General features: G+C 31.8%; 1 protein-coding gene and 1 long non-coding RNA gene across 3 annotated transcripts in view; one reads left to right on the top strand and one right to left on the bottom strand.

The window, feature by feature from the left end:
* Positions 1-8,029: 8,029 nt before the first annotated feature.
* Positions 8,030-11,262, bottom strand: LOC132723514 (uncharacterized). The gene is made up of 2 exons (XR_009624753.1): positions 9,564-11,262; positions 8,030-8,978 (listed from the first exon to the last, which is right to left on the bottom strand). It is a non-coding gene; the product is annotated as an uncharacterized LOC132723514 (long non-coding RNA).
* Positions 8,953-27,856, top strand: part of LOC132723513 (uncharacterized) — a 34,299-nt gene continuing 15,395 nt past the window's right edge. Inside the window, exons 1-8 of one of the 2 annotated variants that reach the window (XM_060708238.1) lie at positions 8,953-9,085; positions 16,027-16,140; positions 17,123-17,275; positions 19,605-19,620; positions 21,007-21,130; positions 22,260-22,476; positions 23,848-23,990; positions 24,746-24,978. In XM_060708238.1, coding sequence (XP_060564221.1) covers positions 16,093-16,140; positions 17,123-17,275; positions 19,605-19,620; positions 21,007-21,130; positions 22,260-22,476; positions 23,848-23,990; positions 24,746-24,978 — 934 coding nt within the window. In that variant the 5' untranslated portion in view covers positions 8,953-9,085; positions 16,027-16,092. The remainder of the gene's footprint in view (positions 9,086-16,026; positions 16,141-17,122; positions 17,276-19,604; positions 19,621-21,006; positions 21,131-22,259; positions 22,477-23,847; positions 23,991-24,745; positions 24,979-27,856) is intronic. The other variant, XM_060708239.1, reaches the window with a different exon arrangement.

Here is a 27,856-nt window from a genome sequence, read left to right as displayed (position 1 = left end):
ATAAAAAAATTTTGATGACACATTATTGTATGAAAATTGCGTTTAAAGCCTGCATGCTCCAGATGAGCCAAACTATCTCATGAAAATCAATTTTAAGAAAAATGAATAAAGATTTTAATAAAAGGAAAATATTTTAGTAATAATTGTTTTGTTATGCGCGATTACGGACTGGTTTTACATTATTCATCACCATATTTCTACCGCGTGACTAACGCAGTAAGAGCTACTCATGCCTATTTTAACCTCTGCATGGTAAAATACGTTGTTTGCAAGTGCTTTTTGCAATGTGTTAATTGTTCTCTTAAAATTTACATAAAACTTAGCATAGCTGAACTTGTATTAAAGACTAGTGCACGTTATGACAACTATTATTCTCCTGTTTCATATGTACCTTTAATGTAATAAGCATAACAGAATGAAACAAAAAAAAAGTGTTTAAAGCTGCATGTAATAAATTTCATTAAAATAGAAATAGCGACAATTCATTTATAAATTGGGTTTCATATCGCCTCCGGATCTTATTTTGGTGTCCAGATATCCAAAATGAGTTTTATAAGCATAAAAATCTGCAACCTCATTGTGAACTCGGAAGTACAATTTCTGTTTGCACGAGAAACTAGGCCTTCGGGTCATCCGTACATCAATATTATAGTCTTTATTTGCATGTTATAATTCGTATACGAACTTAGAATTATCGTTTAAAATCGTACTTTATGGACAATTTTTAATTTTATTTACAACAATACTGTTAAAAAGGTTAATGAAACTGTAGAATGCTTGGTTTTTAGGCTGACGGCAAAATATTCTCACATATTTATTTAATTAATGCAGCTTTAAATCGTCAGTTCATACAGGCATATCACCATATAAATAAATATAACCACGTGAGTATTGCAAATATAAACGCAAAAAGGAAAATACGCGTAATGAAAAATATATGTACTAACCAAAATGCTCAATGTGAATGTTTATAACGTGACTAAATAAAATTTATTTGGAATTCCATAGTCCAACAAACTCTTTACAACGTCATCATCCGTGAACTTATTTCATCATTGTTTTATATATAAAGCAATTTACTGATTGTGCAATAAGCATGAAGCGTTAATCACTGACTGGAACAAATGTGAGTTTTAATGATGCAATTAATATAGCTTACCTAATAAATGTTTAACATTAGTCAAAGTAATTATTGTCAATATATCGATCAGTGATGTAATATTCAGTCTACTTGTGATATACATGTACATGTATATATAACTTATATAGTCTTTCTCATTTATTTTTTTATAGTTGAAGAATATGTTTATCAGTATAATTATATTAAAATATTTGAAAGTATCTTCATACCCTCAGTTAGCTGATATTAGACCCAAAATCGACTACTTTGATATCATCTTATTGTCATCTTAATGCTTTTCTTCACGTAATGTTAGCGTCGGCCAGAAACCATATATAAATAAAAGGGAGAATACTCTGTCATTACCGTCTTGGCAATCTCCTACGCAGTGATCTCCCTTTATCAGTACAAATCTGCAAAGGGTGCATGGTAATCTTAAGTTTGCCGTCTTGGTTATTTAATACAGTTACCAGTCCTAAAAGACACCACATGGAGCAATTTCCCCTTTCTTCTTGTATTATGATTTATTTTGAAGGTGTTTGTTTTTGTTACAAATAGACATATAGAAGACTGAAAATTCATTTAGTGCAGGAGTTTGATAATTTAAACATTTTCTTTTGAGTGGGAATATGTCCCCTTTTTTCCTATGTGTGAGTAATAGAGAAAACCGTTTCTTTGTACAAGAATTTTGTCATTTCAACAGGCGGAAAAACCTTATTTTGTGACAATTCATATTGCTAATTTTATTTTATTCATTGTGAAACAAAGCTGCTTACTAATGAAATTTTCCACGATTGCTGGAAAATTAAGGAAGTTTCTGACCGATGTTCTAGTTTATACATGTTTTATACATGTATATTATATACGTAAATGTAATTATGTCATGTTCGGAAATTTCCGAACTTTTCCATCTGATGAAATATAATAATAATTTTAAAAACTTGTGCGTTTAAATTAATAGTAAAATGATAAATACAAGTAAACAAGAACATTTATTGGTCATTTTAAGTGCTTGAAAACATTACATCAAATTACACCATTTTCTTTAATTTTCATGCATTTTCTTAATATATAACTGAATGACTAAAATAGGCCAGATTTGCGATTTGAATTTATGTAATTATACTATTGGCATATCTAAAATGTCTAAATTGGTGAAGTTTACAGAAAGCCGGAAAACACATCATGCAACGTATGATGAACGCTAGAAGTATATAAATCCAGCAAGTGATATACATTATTGTAACATGCTTCTCACTATTCCCGTCATCATATTTTATTATTACCAACAATTTATAAGTTAAAATCTCCCGTCATCCCACTTTAATACTGTACTACATAACTCACCTATATTTGATTTGTTTGACTGTAATGCATGATTGGAGGAGTAGGCACGAATAAATTCAGATTTATTTTACAATAAAGAAGTTGTAATCGGTAAAAGAAAACACCAGTATATAACAAAACTAATCAAGTCATTGAGTCAATTCTGTGAACCGAACCCTTTGCTCTATCAGTCAATCAAAAAGATAGGCATAGCTCTCGACGACCGGATCTAAATTCTCCAAACTAAGATCTGAATAGGCGAAACTATGTTCAAATAATAGGGGTGACATCATTGTACCTGTAATTTATGTTATTCAATATAATGGATTATGTATGTGTTTGGATTTTATTACCTTTTGAAATTAAACAATTAGCAATACATACTGAATCATTGAACATCTGATACCATAATTAAATGTACAGATTTAATGATATCCTTTCTTTAATATGATCAGCTTCCCCATATCCCGCCATCCTTTTTAGTTAAAAATGCTGTAATGTATATATTATTTTGTAAACTAGTTTACAAATTGTTTATTTGTTCACATGTTATAACAAAATGTTTGTTTTGTATTCTGTGTCTAAGAAATAAAATAAATGTTCTGTTCTGTTCTATAAAAAACATGTTAAATTTGTGGCGCCACAGTTTAGCTATGTCACTGGCACAAACTACATATACGTATTATCATGTGTTTTTCATCATGGACTCCTAGAACACTCTTCAACACTTGACATATTGTGACTAATTTATATAAAACAAATTAGATTTGATGATTATTTTCAAATAAGATTTTCTTCCTACATGCCTTTATGATTATTTTCATCCCCCACACTACAAATTCATATAACTGCCTGTTATGATACATATATATGTCATGAGAAATCAGAATATTATAGTCAGTCAAACAAGAAGTTTCTTTAAAGAGATATTCTTACTTAATTGCATGGTGTCTTTCAGTATTCACACGTTTTTTTCCGGGATCGTGGACGTTATTGGTCGTCCGGTAAATTCCTATGTTGAATAAGATATTCACTAGAAAATTAATGTAACGGTTTAAAAATAATAATTATTGGCAGGAAGTTAACTGATCTTAATTACTATAGAAAGCGTGTCCTGATTATTTTATAATTTGGACGCGTATACGTTTCAGAAAGATCCTTTAGATTATTATACTAATTTTAGAATTGCCAATAACATTCCCGGATTTCAGTTTGCAATTTTAAAATGACCAATAAAAATCGTTCTAATATCTAGTTCTTCGCTGTAAATTTGACAGGAAGTCAAACCGATCTCTTAGTAAAATTGAAACACGTTTATAATTATCAACAAGCCGTTCCCCACATACCGCTCGTAAATATATTAGCTACATGAACAGAAGAAGAAATAATGTTTGGCTGAGCTTTGTTTATTATCTGCCCTTGACATGACCTGGTGCCAATCGCAACTTTTCGGCCCTTTCCGTTAGTCTTCGGATAAGGACCACGAGCACAATAGTAGAAATACACAGAACGGATACGGTATTTCGGTCTAATCTAAGCTAGGAAACTAATTATGTTAACAAATAGTCATTAAATGCTGGCAGCTATTGACAAGTTTTATTTTAACATATCAAGTAAATTTCGGCCTAAAATAAGTTAATTCATAAATGTTAAAGTAAACAGTACATTATTCATCTACTTACTATTATAGTTGTAGAAACCGAAAGTACAAAACTGCCATGCTGACATTAAGTCGGATTTGTAATTTACATCAGGGGGGTATATTTAAGTACAAAAATGGTTGTTAGATATATTTGTACTCATATTTGCACCGAAACAGACTTTATTTTTCTTTGAATGTCAAATAATTATGTACATTTGTTTTACATTATCAACGATAACACTTTCTGTTTCTGTTAACATCTGAAACCACGTGGTAGAACTACTTTTACTCCGTTATTGATAATAATAGCCATTGGATTGCATAGCACATAGACAAGTTGCAAAGCCTTTTCTCGTCTGAAGATATTTATATGCGAACCATTTCTTATTTTCGTGAGAAAATATTTTAACTCATGACCTTGTGCTTTTGAAGCTGCCACATCAATCCCAAAGACAAACATTTAAAGTTCAAAACTTACAGAATGAAAGCATCATTCCTGCATGATATCATAACCGGTTCATTTATCAACCACATACAGTTAATTAAATGAGCCGCGTCATGACAAAATCAACATCGTGCGTTTTCGACCAGCATGGATCCAGACCAGCCTGCACATCCGCGCAGTCTGATCAGGATCCATGCTGTTCGCTTACAAACTCTATTACAAGTAGAGAATCTAATAGCGAACAGCATGGATCCTGATCAGACTGCCCGGATGCGCAGGCTGGTCTGGATCCATGCTGGTCGCAAACCCATTATGTTGGTTTTGTCGTGACACGGCTCATATTTACTGATGTTGTTTAGCAGACAGAAACACCACATCACAGCATAAACCGCCAATAAAATCAAGGTTTTTTGTAATAACATCTTATCAGTGCAAACAAATAAAACTCGCTTATAATTTTGTATTCAGTTAAGAAAACAAGCCAACAAAAGTACGATACAATTAAAGAAAGGTGCGGAATATACATGGGATCTATAGATAATTTTCATGTTCTAGTTTGACTCTCCTTTACGTATAAGCTCGTCGGCAATGTCCAATTCTTATGTCAACAATATTTGACCTTCATGGTCCTATAGGCCCGACAACAATATTTGACCCTCATGGTCCCGATAAAAATATTTGACCCTCATGGTCCCCTAGGTTCGACGGCAATATTCTAATTTCATGATGTTATATGCTTGACGGCAATGTTGGGCTTAAATCAACGACAGCGTGTGTCTTTTATTGCCCCATAGGCCCGACGACCACGCTCGAGTTTTATTGTCCCATATAGGCTCGACTCTAAGGATTCCATATGGTCGACGACAATGTTCGGATCTCAGGTCTCATTATCTGATATATAAATGCTGTATAGTTAAAATGATTGTTATCATATATACCTTTTGTTTATTATTTCGAGCTGTAATATATTGTATCAATAAACATCAAAGTAGATATTTGTTGACCGATATTTAATTTTTTGTCTGATAATGGTAACAATTTATTACCCACCGCACTTACTTCACCTGCTTATCAATCGATGTTGACGACTTGCAGTTGTATTGAACATAAATGAATGTTGACAGTGGTTCATTCCTTTGTCCACAGGGACGAAACAATTGTTTCAGTTAATTATTGATACATGCAGTTACGTTAGAGTAACGGGAAATAATTTAAAGATCATGTATATTATAATTGAGGTTGTATACCACACTTTACTGAAAATTTATAAATGTATATCATTGTGCTTATAAATCAATTTTCAAACATCGAAGAATATGTAAAATATGTACTGCAAATATTTGTGCACATTATATGTTATCATTGAAATATATGCATTCATTTCTCATTGACAAATTTGACTTAGACTTTATAGAAAATAAATTTCTAGTTACCTCCCTTTATTTACATGAAATGTTAAAATCGGTAATATATTTATAAATAAAGCTTTTTGGAACTTACAATATTGATTAATCTTTATTTGAGCATCATATTTATAATATAAAACCATGAACAATTGTGTTACAGGATCTTTAAATAAGCCCCGGATATTTCAGCATTTAACATGATAGCTTGAATTTATCAAGTGCAAATAATGATTTTAAAGATCCGGTGGTATCTGTTTACTTGACTTAAACAAGTATCTTTTGACGTCATCACAATGTTGTATTTTCTGTAGTATCTTTATTTATTACTTACAAGTTGTTGCTCGTATATTTTCCTTTTGTTTAATATAGAAAGTTTAATTAAATTTTGTCTATCAATGGTCATAAAACGGTTCGGTGAAGTGTAGTAAAACCTGCGTCAAAGACCACCTTCGAATGTCATATAAAATATCTACCGATAAAGGCCTTTTTTTTAGATTTTTTTATTTGATGAACAGAAAATCTTGTCTTGTAAAAACGTCTGTCCCCGGATACCACCACCTTGTTCTCTAGAATCTATAGCAGGTATCTGTTTATTCTTTGCATATAAGAACCAAATGGACTAAACTTTAAAACTACAGTCAAAACTGTCTAACGTGACCTTCCAAGGTACTTTCTTAAGAAGGTCACATAAGACAGGGAGTCTCTTGATACAAGTTTACTGTCAAACATCCAAACATTATCCAAATAAATCAATATAATACTAATAGAAAATATATATGTAGTGTTTAAACATTCATTTATGGTAAGAACAATAAAAGTGAGCATAGTGTTAAAATTGTATACATGTACTATGTAATTGAATATTTGATAGTTGATTAGATTATTAAACAACGTACCTATAAAACTATTAAGATAATGTCAGAATAATATTGAATATGTAGACATTTTTTAACAAGACAGAAGTAAGAACAGAGTTATCTTTCATAACATAGTCGCTAAAAACAGGGATATGCACATTTCAGTACAAATCACGGTCGCTGGTCGCAAATCACTGTGAAAAATGTCCATAACTCATAAACCACACGGTAAATTTTGTTGAAATTTTTTCTACAGGGGACATTTAAGGCATATAACTGTCCTATGTTGTCAAGTTTACAGTTCCTTAAAGTGCCCATTAGTGGTGTTCTACCTTAATACAGTGCAACTTTATAGTCGAAATCGTTGGGCACAGTCGAACAAGATCAAATAAGACAGGAAGTCACTGAAAACAGTGGGTCACTATGTCAGTTTTGACTGTATACAGTTTATTTACGTGCATTTACTTTATAAATACCGCAACATGTTTTTTTATTAAATGTCATGAGATAAGAGAAAACCGGATACATCTGTTAAATAACCGTACGTATGTTTTATACCCTAAATGTTCGGTGTTTTGGGGTATTAACTGTACACTTTTCTTAATCAACCGAATTAGTTTTTTCCCCGCTTGTTTACATGTAACTGCAGCACGTGATTATGCATTTAATGTAAACATTACGAAATGTTGTTGGCGCATGATAATGATCGTTGGTGACTGACAAAAGCTACGGTCAAATATCAGTGCTAATTACCACATGGGATTAATAACATAACACTTAACATAACTTAACATTAGTTTTGATTATAAGGAGAAATAAAAACAAAACAACTTAATTAAGTCAACTTCTTGACCTCTATCTCTACCTTGCAGTGATTTTTCACCTTTAGTTTAAATCATGCAATTTACCCAAAAATCTGAATTTACACCAGGTTTTTTACTTCCCAAAATAAGCAATTTTTTCGATATGTTTCCCAAAATCAACTGGCAAAACAGTGCCTTGACTTTGAAATATATTGTGTTGTATTAAGATGGTATGTTAGGTTGAAAAAAAACATATCTTAATTCGGAAAACAGGAAATAGAAGAGTACACAAGTTTGAACATTTTTTGTGTAGGAAGTTTAATAAGCAGTTAGACAATTTCCCTTATCCTAATATAATACGTCTGTCTTTCGATCACAAATAAATAGTAAAACATTATATACATTCTCATACAAAAACAAAACGTTAGCGTAAACAAATACAACGTAATTTATTTTATCCTTTTAGAAATGTGGAACATATTCATAGTCACAAATCCTAGTGTAACGACTGTTCACACTCCTGAACACAAAGCTCACACATCTATAATGCTGACTTAATTACAGTTAAACCTGTATAGTTGTCCCATTTTCATACAAATAATTAAGCCTGCACATGAAATCTATTTGCAAATGAGCATATAATGTAACATTTACATTCATTTACATGGTTTTGTTGTATTTTCTACAACAACAAAAATGTAAAACATATACATTGGCTTACTGGCGAAACATTTAAGAAACAGTTTTAAGTATGCGGCATTAAGATTACACAGTTTCGTTATAATAACATATATTCCGTTGAAAACGTATTTATAAATGAGGTTTAACTGTATCCGCTAAAGTGCACAATTTCAAAAGCATTGCAATAAAATTATTTATAAATTTGAAAATGTATAATATACACGTCGTCTACACAGGGCTGCACATGTAAAACTTTCACAAGTAATTTAGATTACTTTCACTAATGTACAACATACATCAATTTTGGTCTAATATATACCCGTATTAAATTATTCGTGTTATTTTATGTATTCATCGTTCACTTCCTAAACGTCAAAGGGGGTGTCACAAAAACAACGGATTTTTTTCCTGCCTTGAAATAATTCGCAAGTCCCGCCTTTTTTCGCACATCGTCCTACTTTCATTTTGCCAAATTTTCGTCGTTTCTTTGGAATAAAATCAGTGCACGTGTTTGCTTTCTTGTTAAATCGACAAAGTTTTCTGCGCCGTTTGCCTTCACTATGGCAGACTATAAGCGCCATCACTAGTACTCCTATCAGAAATACGGCGATTGGCCGCATTATTGTCAATATTGATTATTTCCCTCCTTTGAAAATAGATAATTTGTATATACTCGTGTGGAAGTTTATCCAAAATCACTGAAATTAAGATTAAAACAGAGATTAATATTTATCATTTTTGTCGCGGCGCATCTTCAGTAAACATATGTGTGACATTTTTATGGAATTCTGTTGAATAGGAAATGGTAAAATTAATACAATGTACATGTATATACAAAAAAAAATGTGGCAAATTTTATATCGGGGAAAACGTTGAATTCATACCTTGATATCATTATAATAATGCACTGAATAAGTTTTCTTCTTTCTCTTCTATGTAAATCATATTTAGTCTATATAAACAAACATTTATACATGTATTATTTGGAAGCCTAAATACTTTTTTGTTTGCATTTTTGCAACTTTTATAACACATATAACTGCCATTTTAAAGCGCTATTTTTATCACTTGTTTTACACTTTACATTCTCTAAATCGATTATTAAAACAGTATTACACGCATGATTGACCTTAATTTCTAAAGAATAAAAAAAAAAATTTACTTTACGAGCTTTAGTATTTTTAAAATGATAACATTGTTAAAAAAAGAAAGAATCTTTAATTTCTAAATAATTTTTAAAAATCATTAAATATATTATGTTTAGCATTGACAAATAAACATACCTTGTGAACTCAAATGTGGCTCCTGTTTCGTTTTGCACTGTTACTATTTCCCCCAATGTTATATATATATATTATGTTCGCTGCTGGGAAATTTTGTTCTTAAAATAGATATTACTTCTGTGTAACTATAAATAGATTTTCTGTGAGTATTACTAAAACGCATATTTCGCCGCGCATGCTAAATAAATAAAACGTTTTTGTTTCAGTTTCGATTTATAAGAGCGTGGGAACTGTAGTTAAATATTTACGAGTTCAAGGCCATTTACCATATAAAGAAGATGTAGTATAGATTTATATACATTTGTAGTTGGCAATACATCGCAAACTCGTTTATTGTTTTATAGACTTATTTATATAATTTTCTTGTATAAAACTTACTTATGTTAATGTAAGATTACCATGTGATGATGAATATAAATCAGCTGTTTTACACTGTATGTATTTTGTTCAGCTGCTGCAGCTTTAGAAAGGTTTGAAATTGACATTAAATACATATATGTTTTTGTCTTTGGTTTGAATGCCTGTATAATTGATTTAAGTGGATTATTTTGAATAGATCTGTCTTTTGACGTCTTATTTGTGATATGCAGGCTTCATAACCTCTGATCCCCTTTCAAAAATCCATTCTAATTTGTTCCGCCAATTGTTTTCTCGTTTAGTGCCCACGCTTTCTTTTACTTGGGGACCATATGCCGCTTTTCATGGAATGGCACGAAAGTGTTCCATAGAAGGTTCCATGATAACCGCCGTATGAACTCATTTACGGATGTTTCTAAATTCAAAAATTCACCATTTTCATGTTTAAATGTTGAATTCTGCTTAAGCCTGTGTTGGTTGGGGGGGGGGGGTGGACGTAGTTTGCACTTGACAGTACCGTCTATGAACAGATTCAATCAAACCGAGCTAGCAACATTTTCAATTTTGCCGTTTTGGACTTTCTTTAGGGATTCTTATTTTCTCTAATTTTTCCCGCTTTGCGCGATATTCGTTATAATGCGGATCGCGGCAGAGTCGATATTTTATTAGGGGTTGCTGCAGATATTCTGTTTACGAAATGGCTCAGACAAGTTAATATCTAAAATAGATTTCTCTCTATTATACTAGTTATAAAACGAGACTGAATTGCAAATGTCATTAAATAATGGCATGATTGAACTTAATGGTAATGACAGAGAGTATGGAAATGTTCTCAATTCGCAGAAAATGGCCTTCGTTTAGGGGTATTTTTTGTGAATCTAATTTCGTTTTCAGGTCTGATTTGATAACTGATTTTGAACCACGGAATTTCATGGAATTGAAATTTGGTTTGCTATATAACAATTCATGAAATTATATATGTAACATATATATAAGGCTAAAGCCATAAGTAAAAATATCATCCCAAGAGAAAAACTTATACAAAAGTCAAGTGTCGTCAACTGACGGACGGACGTCTCAAAAAGTCAAGTAAAGTAACTGATGCAGCACCACAAGCAACATCATCTTGACCATAATCATTGTCACCATCCCGACCCCCACCGACATCAATTATTATCATTATCATCATTATCAATATGATCATCAATCAAAACTATCATCATCATCACCATTATCATCACAATCACTACCAAAAACATTTTCATCAATCCCTCATTAACATTCTTATCATCACAACAACAAACGCTATTATCATCACTACAATTATTATTATCATCATCATCATCATCACAATTATCATCATCATCATCATCCCTTCCATTATTATCATTATCATGATCATCATCACTACAATTACAATTATTATCATCATCATCATCATCACTACCAGTATTATCATCATTATCATTATTAATCTTTGTCATTGTCATTATCATTGCCACCAACACCAGAATCAACATCATCTCCACAACCACAAACAACAGAACCACCATACTTATCATCATCATCATCATCTTCTTCTTCTCATTATTATCATCATCCTCATTATCATCATCATTTTCACCATCGCTATCAGCATCATCATCTCAATCATCATCATCACTACCACTATCATCATGATCATCATCACTTCAACCATCATCTTTGTCATTGTCATTATCATTGCCACCAACACCAGAATCAACATCATTTCAACTACCACCAACAACACCACCACCACAATACTTATCATCATCATCATCGTTATTATCATCATTATTATCATCATCATCATTATCATCATCATCGTCAGTACCCTCATCATCATTTTCTTTATCACTACCACCAACACCAGAATCAACATAATCTCCACCACCACCATATCATCATCACCATCATTATCATTATCATCATCATCATCAATATCATCATCATTGTCACTTTATTCATCACCATCATGGTCATAATCATCATCATTATCTAACCTCCATTTTTCTTGTATTCTCAACTCATGTGACTAAAAGTGACGGAAGCGTTAAACCGCATCAAACGATAAACAAACAAAAAGTCGGAAATGCCCAGATTATTGTATCCTACGCACTCGCGTGACAGTTATTCATAAAATATGCAGTAATGTTAAAATAATAGATTCGTACTTTCTGATGAATGTAACAGCTGTCTGATTTTGTTTTCATTTTATACCGCATTCAATAAATGTGTAAAAAAAGATTGCAGCCGGTCTAGAAACAGAGCATTCTTGTAACCTTTAACCCTTTTAAACAGGATATGTCTACAATGGGTACATTTTCTATTAATACAATGTATTTCAAAAAAAAAAATAAAAAAAAATAGAAATGTATCATTTGGATTTTCCTGAAGAAAAGTTGTAAGTGACTTTGGTTGACCATTTATCAATAAATACAATATAATACAATACAATACGCTAATAAAACAAATTGCAAATCTGGGGACACCAAAATAAAAAAAGAACTAGAGTCGATGATAAATTATTTTTAACGAAATGTAGCAATTTCTGTTTAAAGTTATATATACAACATCTAGTAGAATGTTATCTTAAAAATGAATTTGTTACTCCATAAAAAATAATTATGTGCACGTTGATCCAAATAATGACATTGGTCCTCAAATTGATCCTTATTTTTATCCAATTATTACTGAGCTTTGTATTATTTAATCCAAAATTAGTTTTGACTATTTTACATTAACCATATCATTTAGCCTAATATAATAATTTACATTATAAGTTTCAATTAGTGCAGAAAACTAAAATCTGAGTTATTAATGATCCTGATATTTTCTGTATGAACATGAAGTCAGGTCGGAAATTTATCCTGTTTACATATGTCAAGGTTATATGAACATAGAAAGTTTTATCAAGATGAAACTAAAAAAAAAATAAGCGATATAAATATGCTCATATTGACTGTTTTAAACATAATTTATTACATAAAATACAAACATTTATGATCATAAAATCATAATAATTCATAATAATTTATGGATTGGCAAATATTCGATAGATAATCCCTTTCTATGATTAAGATTTGTCAAGTTAAATATCAAGGTTTTGACATCGACATGTCAGATTCTCTTTACATGCGATTTGATATTATATTACCCTGTAACAGTACAAATTTCTAAGTCAAATTGTTATTTCATCACAGAATCACTGCATATTAACATCCGTAAATAAATATGAAATGATATTTTAACAAACTCAAGCATCTGACGAATATGAAATTCTATTTTTATCAAACAACTACATTTCAATTAAAGAAAATTAATCATTTTACATTTTATCTTTATTTAACAAACTATTAAGATTAAATTATTAAGACAAAAATATCGTTGTTTATACTCGCACGTTAGATAAGAAATATTTAATGCTTATATTACATATTATAAATAGCTAGGTATTTGTTCTTTAAACTTTTGGCATATGTTATCATCCGGTTGCAGAAATATAACAGAAAAAAACAATCAACAAAAGTACATATCCGGCTTGTCTATCTCGTCTGCTGTTTGGAAACATAAGCCGATTAACAAAAAAAAAGTTTATGTCAGACGATTAAAACCCTACATGCATGCGCGAAACGCATGATTTTCAGGGGCGTTTGCAGGGGAGAACAAGGGAAACAACCGAATTAACATTTTGCTTAAAGAGCAATTCAGTTAACTCCCTTCCGTCAATAGACACGTATAGTCAATTTCTGCTGATGGGCAGGCATGATTTACGTCAAGTAAAGTTAAGGTATAAAAAAATTATGTGTGTCGCAACATCAAGAAATATTAGAGAAAATACCAATGTTTTACGGTTAACGACAATAAAAAATAATTTAATAGTTATACATGAATATAAGTTGAGTTAATGAAAAATACGCGTCGTTTTACCTTTTTCCTTCCCTTTACATGGACAATAATGTGCGGTCTATACATAATTATGCATATAGAAAAGAATAATATGTAAATTTGAAAAAGAATATTAAATATATATTATGATCAAATTTGATATCATATCAAATTTGATTCTATATACATGTAAACAGTCACGTCAACAGTGAATGAGTATTTTACTCTTCATACTACATACATGCAGCGTCATTAATTTAAAGCCTTGCAGATTTTTCAAGACAGTACCACTTTAACTTGACTAATAATAGAATACGCAGCCACCCAAACATAGCTTGTACGTTCTGTTATTCAAATTAGACATAGTCAGTAAAAACATTCACAGATTCATAAAAGTATTTTACACATACATGAGCATAATTATATCAAATGTAAAATGAAATTATAAAGAAAATTAAATGGAATATAATTTTGAAGTATTATTGTTAAAGAGGAAGCGAAAAAAGAAGCATTTTCAACATTTGTTATATGTTTACAAACGTTTTTCCCCTACTTTTATTAGCAATAACAATTTACTAACAATATAACTAGTGGACAATTTAACTTGCCTGGTTTCAAGTGGCCATTATAGAGTTCTAGTACACTTTTTGTAGCTCAATTTTATTTATTTATTTATTTATTTATTTACTCATTTGCTTATTATTTTATATATTCATTCGTTTTTATAACGCTTTGTTTTTTGTTAAATTTACGTCAATCCGACACGTTTGTGAAATTTAAAATGGAAATAAGTCACTCAAGTAGAAAATGACAACTAAATAATGAATATTTCACTCTATATTAGAGCATATGTAATAAAAAAATACAAATTTATCAAAATGTACACTGAAGCGTTATAGTAAACTAGGTGTAGTGAAACGTGAACATAAAATGCATCCACCCAGGTTATGTATTCTATTGGTGTAATTGTGCACGGGCGTAGCCAAATGGTGTTTCTTATAGACCAATGTCCCGTGACCTTAATGCCGTGGTTTTTTTTTTACGATACGGCTAACGTAAAATTAAAAAAAAATCATACAATTTAATCCTTTTAATGTATCCATCATTTCTATTTATCAAATGCAGCCAGATATAAAGCCAAAAAGAAAGCCCAAAATTGAAAATAATTTTACAATAAAATCATTTCTGCAAATTTTGTAATCATATGTAATTTTGTAAGAAAAAAGAAAACCGGTCTGATAGACAAAAAGAGAAAGATAAATATGTAGTTACATCATTGAGATTACATCATTGAGAACTGATGGGTAAGTTTATAGAATATCCTACACTAAATCAGTATGTATTTTTCAGATCTTTGTTGAAACAGAAACCTCATGTGACGTCACAGTCGGAAAAGTGGTCCGTCGCATTCCGTTACTTTCCGTAATTTAAATCAGCATTTTCCATACCCGGTGATTGCTTGATTACAACCTACAACAGTGTCTCCGGTTCATAAAAACATTCAGAATAATTTATTCAAGCAATACTCTTTCATAAAATGTCTACTTTTATAAAGGCTTATATAACCTTTAAGTTATTTTATTTTCTTTATGTTTAAAGGGAAGAAAACTGTCACATGGTACATGAAATTCTGCGAGTTTTGTAATTATATAAATGACTTTAAAGGTACTCCACTGAGGTTGTTTGACATGATGGGACTAAATATATTTTTTCCAGATAAATGAACCATTTTATATAGGTTAAGACCACTGATCTTTGTGCAAAATTTCCGATCATTCGCGCACTTCGTTTTTCCAGAATAATTATTCAAATTGTAAAAAAGTAACCCATAGGAAAGCGTTTCAACACTTTTCACTCAAATTGGGCAAAGAAAAGCATAAAAATACGATTTTCAATTTATTTCAAAGTGTATTTCTTTACTATCTTTGCATATATTTCTGTTTAAAGTGCCCCAGCTCATTTATGTAAGAAATTCAAATGTTATATTTTCAGGCTTTTAAACCTCAGTGGAGTCCCTTTAAAGGCATATTATACCTAAGAAATACATATTTTATTTTATTCTTTAGAAATGTCAAAAACATATGTTTAAAATGTTTTAATAATAGATTTAGTTCATGACAGATGTTTATAAATTATACTTGTTCGTTAGTTAGCTACACACTTGCGTATCTTGGGTAACTGAACAAAATGATTTCAGGCGTGACTATGGGCTAAACGTTCAACGAAACAACTCGGCTGTGACTGCCTTAACTCGACACGCCTTATGTTTTTTTTATTTGTGAAACGAAATGGTTCGGAAAACTTAGTAAAAGTAAGTTGATTTTTATTCACAATATTTTCAATAAAGTGATATGAGTTTGAAACAATAACTCCAAATGTCCAATGTTAAAAAATCAAATATACATTACATTTACTGAAAAGAAATATACAAACGATAGAAAATTGCATTTTGTACGATTTTATTGTCACTAGTAATATTGAAAATATTTTTTTATTCAAAACATTTCATTATCTGCTAAATAAAATACATTTATGTAATATCGGATGTATCTCAAACTTGCCAACAACTTCCACACTAGCCAACAACTTCCATGCATAATTCTTTCGTGTTTTGTTGTTATATCTTATACTATATATTATCAACGTAATTATTCATGTTTTTCCTTCCATATTTTTGTGATACAAGCGTTTCTATGTCCGTATGAAATTTGTGTCCAACCGTAATTGTCACACTTCTTGAGACGTATTTGCACGCATTAGCCACACTTTGTGACGTTAACGTTTGGTGAAATTGAGGTTCAATAGAAGTGCACCTGATGACGTCATATTTCTTTATTTTTAACAGTTGTGTATTTGTTATTTAAAATCGCATGTCATTTTTCTTATAGATAAGCATTTTTTATCTATCGTAACTCCATATTTCGCGGTCCTTTAGGTATATTTTGAAGCAACTGTCATTACTTACATATAAAGAAAATTTGTTGACTGCTGAAGTTTTACCTTAGGAACGGGTGTGTACTTAGATATAGGTAACTGTCCTTCAACAGTTTGCTGGACATATGTCACCACACGAACCCGATATAACCTCAAAGTCATATCATAAACAAATGCCCCAATCATAGTGACCTGTGTATAAAGGTATGTGATATACATATGATGTTAGCGATTGATTTTGTTCTTCCTTTATAAAGTATTTCACTATCCTTTCACAACGAAAGTATCAATAGACCACCTTATTCTCTAACATGTGGCGAACTACCATACGTTTTTAAAATGAAAATTGTTCTTTACAGAAGATGAAATATTCAAGTGCTCTCTTCGCGTTGTTAGTGTTAATGCACGTGAGCCACATTAAAGGAGCCACCAAACCCACGAAATACCCGCCAAAACTCGGGGGAGGTGCTGACGGAGCTGCCGGGAGTGAGTTTTTGAAAGGAACCGCCGATGTAAGTCATTTCTTTAAAGCTGCACGCCGATGTAAGTCATCTCTTTAAAGTTGCGCGCCGATGTTAGTCATTTTTTTAAAGTTGCGCGCAGATGTAAGTCATTTCTTTAAAGCTGCACGTCGATGTAAGTCATTTCTTTAAAGCTGCATGCCGATGTTAGTCATTTCTTTAAAGCTGCATGCCGATGTAAGTCATTTCTTTAAAGCTGCATGCCGATGTAAGTCATTTCTTTAAAGCTGCATGCCGATGTAAGTCATTTCTTTAAAGCTGCACGCCGATGTAAGTCATTTCTTAAAAGCTGCATGCCGATTTAAGTCATTTTCTTTAAAGTTGCACGCCGATGTAAGTCATGTCTTTAAAGCTGCACGCCGATGTAAGTCATTTCTTTAAAGCTGCACGCCGATGTAAGTCATTTCTTTTAAAGCTGCACGCCGATGTAAGCCATGTCTTTAAAGCTGCGCGCCGATGTAAGTCATTTCTTTAAAGCTGCACGCCGATGTAAAGTCATTTCTTTAAAGCTGCAACGCCGATGTAAGTCATTTCTTTAAAGCTGCACGCCGATGTAAGTCATTTCTTTAAAGCTGCACACAGGTGTAAGTCATTTCTTCAAAGCTGCACGCCGATGTATGTCATTTCTTTAAAGCTGTACGCCGATGTAAGTCATTTCTTTAAAGCTGCACGCCGATGTAAGTCATTTCTTTAAAGCTGCACGCCGATGTTAGTCATTTCTTTAAAGCTGCACACAGGTGTAAGTCATTTCTTCAAAGCTGCACGCCGATGTATGTCATTTCTTTAAAGCTGCTCGCCGATGTAAGTCATTTCTTAAAAGCTGCATGCCGATTTAAGTCATTTCTTTAAAGTTGCACGCCGATGTAAGTCATGTCTTTAAAGCTGCACGCCGATGTAAGTCATTTCTTTAAAGCTGCACGCCGATGTAAGTCATTTCTTTTAAAGCTGCACGCCGATGTAAGCCATGTCTTTAAAGCTGCGCGCCGATGTAAGTCATTTCTTTAAAGCCGCAAGCCGATGTAAGTCATTTCTTTAAAGTTGCGCGCCGATGTAAGTCATTTCTTTAAAATTGCACGCCGATGTAAGTCATTTCTTTAAAGCTGCACACAGGTGTAAGTCATTTCTTCAAAGCTGCACGCCGATGTATGTCATTTCTTTAAAGCTGTACGCCGATGTAAGTCATTTCTTTAAAGCTGCACGCCGATGTATGTCTTTTCTTTAAAGCTGCACGCCGATGTAAGTCATTTCTTTAAGCTGCAAGCCGATGTAAGTCATTTATTTAAAGCTGCACACAGGTGTAAGTCATTTCTTCAAATCTGAACCGTTGTATGTCATTTACTAGTAGTTAACGCTGTACGCCGATGTAAGTCATTTCGTTAACGCTGCCCGCCTCCAGATGAGCCAAAATATTTCAAGAAATTCATTCTTTAGAAAAATGTATTAAGATCTTAAGAAAAGTAAAATGATTCAAAATTTAATTATTTTTTTTACATGTTATGTGCAATTAATGACTGATTTTGCAGTATTAATCTATATAATTCTACTGTGTTACTAACGCAGTAAGAGTGGCGGAGTGGCCGAGTGGTTAACTCGTCGGACTAGTAATCTAAGGATTGCTTACCGCATGGGTTCAAACCCTCTCAGGGGCAAGCCGTTGTTTCCTTGAGCAATAAACATTTTATTCATTGCTTAGTACTGGTTGGTTCCAGGAACAGATTCGAGAGTGTTTCAATCTAACTAAAATAAATTTGTATAAACTAAACTAACGCAATAAGAGGTATTTATGCATATTTTGACCTCTTTTGGATTGTAAGTGCCGTTTCAAATTTGTAAATTTCAAACTGATGAGAAAAATGTTCTATGCGGCATGGCATTCTTCGATTTTTGAAAAAGAAGCATATTTTTTTTAATCGGATGTTTTTATAAACTGTATTTACTTTTTCCTACTATGTTTTGGTCGATGGCTCTATAACGGAAGTGTCAAGGGCTCTCATTTAAACAGATCACCAAACTGTGAAAGAGCCACTGTTTAGTAGGCGTGGAATAAAACGGTTGCGAAGAGATAATTAAGCCATTTCAAATGATGTCAAAGAAATGACGTTATAAAACGCCGTTGTAACCAAAATTAATAAGATAATTACAGTGTGTTGCTTATATGCATGTCAAATATGTGTTGCCGTTTAATAAACGTTTTATAAATTATAACTAGTTTATAATGATGCGGACACTAAAGTTTTTTTAAATCTAAATATAAACTGTTTAACATAGATTGCTTCCAGTACTGTATATAACATCATTAATCTTGTTTTATATTTTACAGACACCGAAGCTAGAAAGTGAGTAGTTTAAATTACCTCAAATTCTACCTCATATTTTACATTAATATTTTACCTTATATTTATCTCATATTTTATCTTATCTTTTACTTCCTATTTTACTGTCACAGGGTGAGAGAAATGTGAAGCCTGACTGGGACTCGAACACGGGACCCTCGGAATACCGTTCCGTGACTCTACCGAATGAGCTTTCCGACCGCTTACACATCTTCTTCCCCTTAAAAGTTAACACTTCTAAACCGTGACATACTCCGGCCCCGGTTATATTGAAATTCGTCCTCGAATTTCTCAGGTTACAGAGCAATGTGAATTCAACTGTGAGCTATATTTTTCACGGTCCCCCGTTTGGCGAAAATATGTCACATGATGAGAAAAATGTGCAGCCTGACCGGGACTCGAACACAGGACCCTCGGCATACCGTTCCGTGACTCTACCGACTGAGCTATCCGACCGCTTACACATCTTCTCCCCCTCAAAAGTGAATAGTTTTGAACCGGGTCATTACATTCATATTTTACCTTCATATTTTACCTTCAAATTTTACTTTCATATTTTACCTTCAAATTTTACGTTCATATTTTACCATCAGTTTTTACATTCATATTTTACATTCATATTCTACCATATTTTTACCTCATATTTTACCATATATTTTACCTTACATTTACCTCTTTTTTACCTTGTAACATTTTACCTCATATTTTACAAGACATTTTACCTTACACTTACCTCATATTTAACCTAATATTTTACCTCATATTGAACCTTCATATTTTACAATATATTTTACCTTCATATTTTATCTCACGTTTCACACTCCATTTACCTCATATTTTACATAGTAACATTTTACCTCATATTTTAGATTACATTTTGCCTTCAATATTATACCTCATATTTTACATGACATTTTACCTCATATTTTACCTTAAATCTTACTTCATATTTACTTTCATATTTTACCTTCACATTTTACCATATATATTTTACCTCATATTTTGCATTGAATTTACCTCATATATTTTACATAGATTTATATGATGAGAAAGCAGTAGTAAACAAGTAGTATATCAGCTAATATTTCAGAAGTTTTAGGTCAAAATTTAAAACACGATACAATACTGTTCCTAAAATGTAAACTTGGTGTTCATTGCTTATGGTATTTAAATGTAGCTTCTTACAGAAGAAGTTTATATAAAAAGACTCATAAGTTTATTCAGTTTTTACTTCGACAAAACTAGCATCATCAGAATGTGGGCAATTATTTACCAACAATGTATAAATCAATTCATTCCAAATGAAATAAAATCCGGTATATTTTATGAGGGTGTAAAATGTAACAGCCAATCTATTGTATATTGATGTTTTTTGTTTTCTATATGTAGTTCGGAGTCACTGTACAAAGAGTACACCTGCATCCACTGACGTAGATATGAACCTGTTCGTCTATCAGAAAGATACAGCCTTCAAATTTAGTAACATTGGACCTGACGATGATAAACTTGTAGAGTGAGTGATGTATTTTCATTTAATATGTTTACATTTAATTGATAAATCATTCAAGGTAGATATTAAATAGTATGATAGCCCAGTTTATTACACGGTGCATATCCATATCGGTACCCTCTTTGCGAAATCTACTCAAAGGGTACCCTTTCTTGCACATGCACGGGCCATTCTCTGCTCAAAACAAGCTGGCGATGGATAGGTTAGCAATTCAACGCAATTCCATTGTAACGAGGAAAAGGCGTATGCCATGTGGTAAAGTAGTATATCACAGAAGACTATGATATTTTATATATGTGTTGTTTTGTCATATGTCCAGTTTTCAGTTACTGTAACTTCACAATAAACTACATAAAATCGACATATCTTGACTTACCACCGCCCCGAGATAAATGAACCAGTTACTTGATTATATACGCAACACACATATTATATGTATTCATCTGTATACACATCATATTCCGACAAATTGCAATAATTAATTAAAAATGAATGTAAAATTCATAAAAACATTCTACTTTCGGTTTTGAAGCGGCACGGGCTACCTCTTTACCGATATGGATATGCAAATTAAAAAATCAATGTGCGTGATTTAAGTTTACTAAAGACATACGTTAGACATATGTTAGAGTAAGATATTAAGATTTAATCGATAAATCATTCAAGAAATTTGTTGGTAAAACGTATAAAGTTTTATTGATAAATCATTAAAATTATTTGTAACAACATTTTACATTTTTGTTGATATTAACCAAAATCTTTGCATGCCAATAGTGAGGCACGACAGAAAATGCACGTCGTACACAATATAACAAAATAAATCCAAACATGTGATTTAACATACAAATTGAAAAATATTATTTACTGAAAAATACAGCAATTTTGATTATACAATTGTTTACTTTTTTATAAAAAGAAGAGATGTTCTTCGTGTTATTAGTACAATATAAAATGTTAAGCGTGTTTCTGAAAAAACGATGTTTGCAGTTTCATGTCATTTAAGAGAACTAGATAATATACACTTACAATGTTACAATATTCTTGCTTTAAATTAATATAATTCCAATTCAACGGTAGCTTTATACGCATCTTTATAATTGATATTTTTGTGTTGTTTTATTTTTATGTGTAGATACCAAGCATGTTTTCTGATAGATGCAAAGGAATATGTTGACAACAAGAACATTCAGAAGGCGACAACTCTCACAGGCTGTGGTGGTTCTGCCTCCTTGGTGCGAGGCAATTCGGGAGGTGATATAGGCACTGACCTTGATAGTCGAACCTTTAAAACTAAAATCAGTTTCGATCCTTCCGACAACTCGTATGATTGTGGTGGATATAAAAACATGGTAAACACCTGTTATGTAATAACAGTAGAAACGAAGTGTCCAGTTTCAATATAAACTCAGATATTTTTATTATCTGAGGTGTGTATGTCCCTGTAAATTAAATAGAAGATATGATATATTTTGGAAAAAAAAACACGATGATTGTTGATAATTACGAAATATTGTTATAAATATAAGATTTATATGATGTTTTTTTTTCTGGTGAAGCTTTAAATAAATTTTCATTGCATTTACTGTTCGTCATTTTCTTTTTTACAATTCTAAGTATAATTAAGTCTTAAATAAATTTTCTACGAAAGACCGGTAAGGGCATTTCAACTTCATGAATTCCCGATTTCAGCTTCATGAATTCTCGATTTAAACTTCAAGAATTCACGATTTCAACTTCATGAATTCACGATTTCAACTTCACGAATTCACGATTTCAACTTCATGAAATTGAAATCGTGAATTCGTGAAGTTGAAATGGCCCTACAGGTCTTTCGTAATTTTCCCTGTTATTCGTCATATCTTGGTTTCGTCGTTTTCAAAATAAAAAAAATGGTTTTCTCTGTGTTAGTCGTCATTTTTTGTTTACCTTTTTTATAATTAAATAAGAATGTAGTTAAAAATAAAGTTCCCTGTTTTTACTCATTTTTTGTTTTAAATATTTACGATTCGAAGTAAACTTTTGTTTTAAGATAAAGTTTTCCTGATTTATTCGTTACTTTTCGTTTTTCACTTTTTTATGATTCAAAGTAAAATTACATTTGAGATAAAGTTTTCCTTTGTTATTTGTCTCCTTCTTGTTTTCATGTTTTTATGATTCAATGTAAAATCTTATTTTAAAATGAAGTTTTCCGTTTGTTATTCGTCATTATTCTTTCATATTTTTATAATACAAAGTAAAATTTAGTTTAAAATAAAGTTTTCCTGATTTATTTGTAATATTTTTATGATTCAAAGTAAAATTAAGTTTAAAATAGAGTTTTTTTTGCGTTATTCGTGATTTATTCTTTTCATATGTAAAATATTTGTTTAAAGGGACTCCACTGAGGTTTTTTGACATGACGGGACTGAAAACATTTTGGAGACCATTAATCTTTGTGCCAAATTTCAGATCATTTGCGCACTTTGTTTTTCAGAATTATTATTCAAATTGTAAAAATGACCCAAAAAGAAAAGCGTTTAAACGCTTTTCACTCAAAACGGGCCAAGAAAAGCATACAAATACGATTTTCAATTATTTCAAAGTATATTTCTTAACTATCTTTGAATATATTTTTGTTAAAAGTGCCCAAACTCATTTATGTAAGAAATGCAAATGTAAGGTTTTTAGGCTTTTAAACCCCAGTGTAGTCCCTTTAAGATGATGTTTTTCGTTGTTTATAGGACACCAAGGCGGTTTTCGCGGTGACATGTAAGAGATACGAGTTATACGACAAATTGTTTGATTATACGTTCCTAGTTTATTACGATGCCGACAAGGATGCGTGCACCAGTCTACAGATTGACCCACAAGACATCACTGTAGCGTAAGTTATAATTTACATATGAGCCGCGTCACGACAAAACCAACATAATGGGTTTGCGACTAGCATGGATCTAGACCGGCCTGCGCATCCGCGCAGTCTGATCAGGATCCATGTTGTTTGCTTACAGACCTTGTAACAAGTAAAGAAACTGATAGCGAACAGCATGGATCCTGATCAGACTGCGCGGAAGCAAAGGCTGGTCAAAACCACAAAAAAACTACAACATATCCTATGACATGTTCTTGGTGCTAGTGTTATGTTTTAAGTGCAATCTCATTATTTTCATTTTGCAATGGCAAATTTTAAGTAAGAGAACTGGGGTCTGAAGACCGAGCTAGGCACTTGCTTAGCGGTGGTTCTTGTTAATTTCAGACTTGAATCCAGAATATTTTATTAGAGAAGTGGTTGCATAATTTCGACAATGTGCTATATATAATTTAAATGGGTTTTGGCTTTAAATAAGCTTGCCAGATGGTGGGGGTCAAGAGAAAAATCTTTGCGCGATTTTCACCGAAAAAAAAATAATAAAAAAGAGTAACGTTATATCCAGATCTTTATTTGATATATATTTTATACAAAATAGCCAAATCTCATTTCTATGGGTCATGATCCCCTATTGCCCCCTCTCTGTCTCTTGATCCGTGAATGTATTCAATTTCTGTCAATATCCTCAGCCAGATATATTGTATGATTCAGAAATGCCCCCCCCCCCTGTACATTTCTAATTTTTGTTTGCTTCAATTTTCTCTATGTAGCACCCCGCCGACGATCGATCATGCTCACCAGTTTGAGGTCACATTCAAGGCTTACACCAATGATGATATTGCTGGGGTACCCTGGCCAAATGGTCCACAATCAGAAGATGGTTCCCACTCAAATAACGTCAAAGAGGTCACTGGGGTCCTAGACCTTGGTACCACGTTTTATTTGGAGATATGTTTGATTAATCCGTCTAAGCCGAGCGATCCATCCTACAAACCGTTTTTTAGTAAGTCATATTTCGTCATATCATACAAACCGTTCTTTAGTAAGTCATATTTCATCATATCTTAAGTTACTCATATTTCATCATATCATACAAACCGTTCTTTAGTAAGTCATATTTCATAATACCATACAAACCGTTTTTAGTAAGCCATATTTCATAATATGATACAAACCGTTCTTTAGTTAGTCATATTTCATCATATCATACAAACCGTTCTTTAGTAAGTCATATTTCATCATATCATACAAACCATTCTTTTGTAAGCCATGTTTCATCATAACATACAAACCGTTCTTTAGTAAGCCATGTTTCATCATAACATACAAACCGTTCTTTAGTTATTCATGTTTCAACATAACATACAAACCGTTCTTTAGTAAGTCATATTTCATCATATCATACTAACCATTCTTTAGTAAGCCATGTTTCATCTGACATACAAACCGTTCTTTAGTTATTCATGTTTCATCATAACATACAAACCGTTCTTTAGTAAGTCATGTTTCATTATATCATACAAACCATTTTTAGTAAGTCGTGTTTCATCATATCATACAAACCATTCTTTATTAAGTAATATTTCATAATATCATACAAACAGTTCTTTAGTAAGTCATATTTCATAATAAAATGCAAACCATTTTTTAGAAAGTCATAGTTCATCATATCATACAAACCGTTCTTTAGTAAGTATTATTTCATAATATCATACAAACTATTTTTTAATAAGTCATTTTTCATAAATATCATACAAGCTGTCCTTTAGTAAGTCATATTTCATAATGTCATATAAAACCGTTCTTTAGTAAGTCATGTTTCATCATAACATACAAACCGTTTTTAGCTCACCTTGCACAAAGTGCAGGTGAGCTTTTTGGATGGCCAACCAAATGGCGTCCGTCGTCCGGTGTCCGTCCACATTTTAAATATTCTAAGGACATCTTCTATTATACCGCAAGGCCAATGTTAATGAAACTTGGCAGGAATACTCTTTGTATAAAGCTCTATCAAGATTGTTCAAAGAATTCCATTTCATGCTAAACTCTGGTTGCTATGGCAACTAAAAGAAAAAACTTAAAAGGTCTTATACTTCAAAATGGAAAAGGCTAGAGCTTAGATATTTCTCTCAAGGCATGAGCTTGTTGGATTCTACAAAGTATATTAAAATTATGGTCTAGAGTTGAAAATTGGTCTCTGTTTTGGGGGTCAAAGTGTTTTTTTATTGCAAGATTGTATAGACTGTCTTTGTAGGGATAATTGAAAAAGTGTATCTTGTATTTTTTGTCTCAACAGACATTGTTATGAGGATTTTTCTGTTAAAGCATTAGAAAGATGAAAATGTTGTTAGATGTGAATGTTAATTCAAAACAAAGTCAATCAGAATAGCCAAAATTTCAGAGCTAAAATGAAGTTGATTTCCCCATGCAATAATAGATTCTTCCATTAATTTCGTAATACCATCAGAAAGGAGACTGTGTCATTTCCGAAATAAAATGTAATATATTTTGGTTCTTGACATTGACTTGCACATATTATTGTGTAAGATATTGCACAAAGAAACGAAAGTAAACAAAAATGTTGTATTTTTTTCACAAAAAAAGCTGATTAAGATAAAAGTTTAATTTACTGTACGGATATTACTTAGATTCTTCCTTCCGGTTTGCGGACTTCAACATTGTGTACGCTGGTTTTACTGAATCTGCTGAACGATTTTAATCATGCCATTATATTTCATTCTGATCATAAACATACAATTCAAATCACTAAATAATGCATATCAATCAGTCTTGAGTCAACATTTTTGTCCAGAAAACATCTGTATCAATCTGACCTATTTACGAAACTAACCGACCGGAAGTAGGACAAAATGGCGGCCTTGAACAAGGAAATTGAGAATTTTTGTAACATAAACTCGTATTTCAAAACAAAGAAGTGAAGATGAATACTATTATCGGTGGGCTACGTTGAAACAGGTATTTTGTTAACAATCTGTGAAGTATTAAGGGATGACATTTAGTATTTATGTAAATATCACCTCCCGTGATATGATCTCTAAGATTTTATATGTATGACGGAATTCCGTATTTTCGGCGATCTCCGAGGTCATTTTTCTGAATGACGAAAATCCGCTGAGAAATCGGGAAGGGTGTGTGTGCATGCCTCATTAATTAGCGTGTGCACATTGCTTGATAATGCTTGATATATTATTTTAAATAAATTTGTCCGTCTCAGACCTGTTTGCACAAAATGGGAAATATACGAATCAAAACAATTACAATAGACCCATTGCACAATGACATCACAAGCACCTGCTACCAGAATTTAGCAGATTTACCGGTTGGAAAGAAGAACCAATATTTATAAACAATATATAGCAGCAGAATTTTTAAATTCCTGAACTTTTTTATTTGTGGATCGGTTTTTTATATTCTTATATCATTTGAAAGTTCTTTATATTCATATTTTTAAAATATTAGCGGATTTTCATTTTTTGCTTTTAAAAAATAAAGCTCAGCTTTTTTTCAACTGTTATTTCAATAGTTTTCTAGCACCAAGTTTAACTCCTTACCAAGAAAAAATGAAAACGCTTGGTTAATTTATTTTTTATATATAAAATATGAGTAAAATGACCTTTCTAATGATATAAAATACTAAGCTGTTTCATGAAAAATAAGTTTTTTATTATAAATATAAAATTACTATATTTTGCATTTTATCAGCCACCATACTTTTTGCCAACCATCCGAAAGTTACTTGTATCTCTTTATCAGCAGTTTGTTACTATTAATAGATTTCATAACAATAACATGCAAAGGGCCTATACGGAGATTGCCGATGAAAAATTGAGCTAGTTAGATTAATACAATGTCAGATTTAA

Source organism: Ruditapes philippinarum, unplaced genomic scaffold (genome assembly GCF_026571515.1).
Source record: "Ruditapes philippinarum isolate M1 unplaced genomic scaffold, ASM2657151v2 ctg4087_1_1_1_1, whole genome shotgun sequence".
In the NCBI taxonomy this organism is placed as follows: domain Eukaryota; kingdom Metazoa; phylum Mollusca; class Bivalvia; order Venerida; family Veneridae; genus Ruditapes; species Ruditapes philippinarum.
This window is presented reverse-complemented; position numbering and strand designations above follow the sequence as displayed.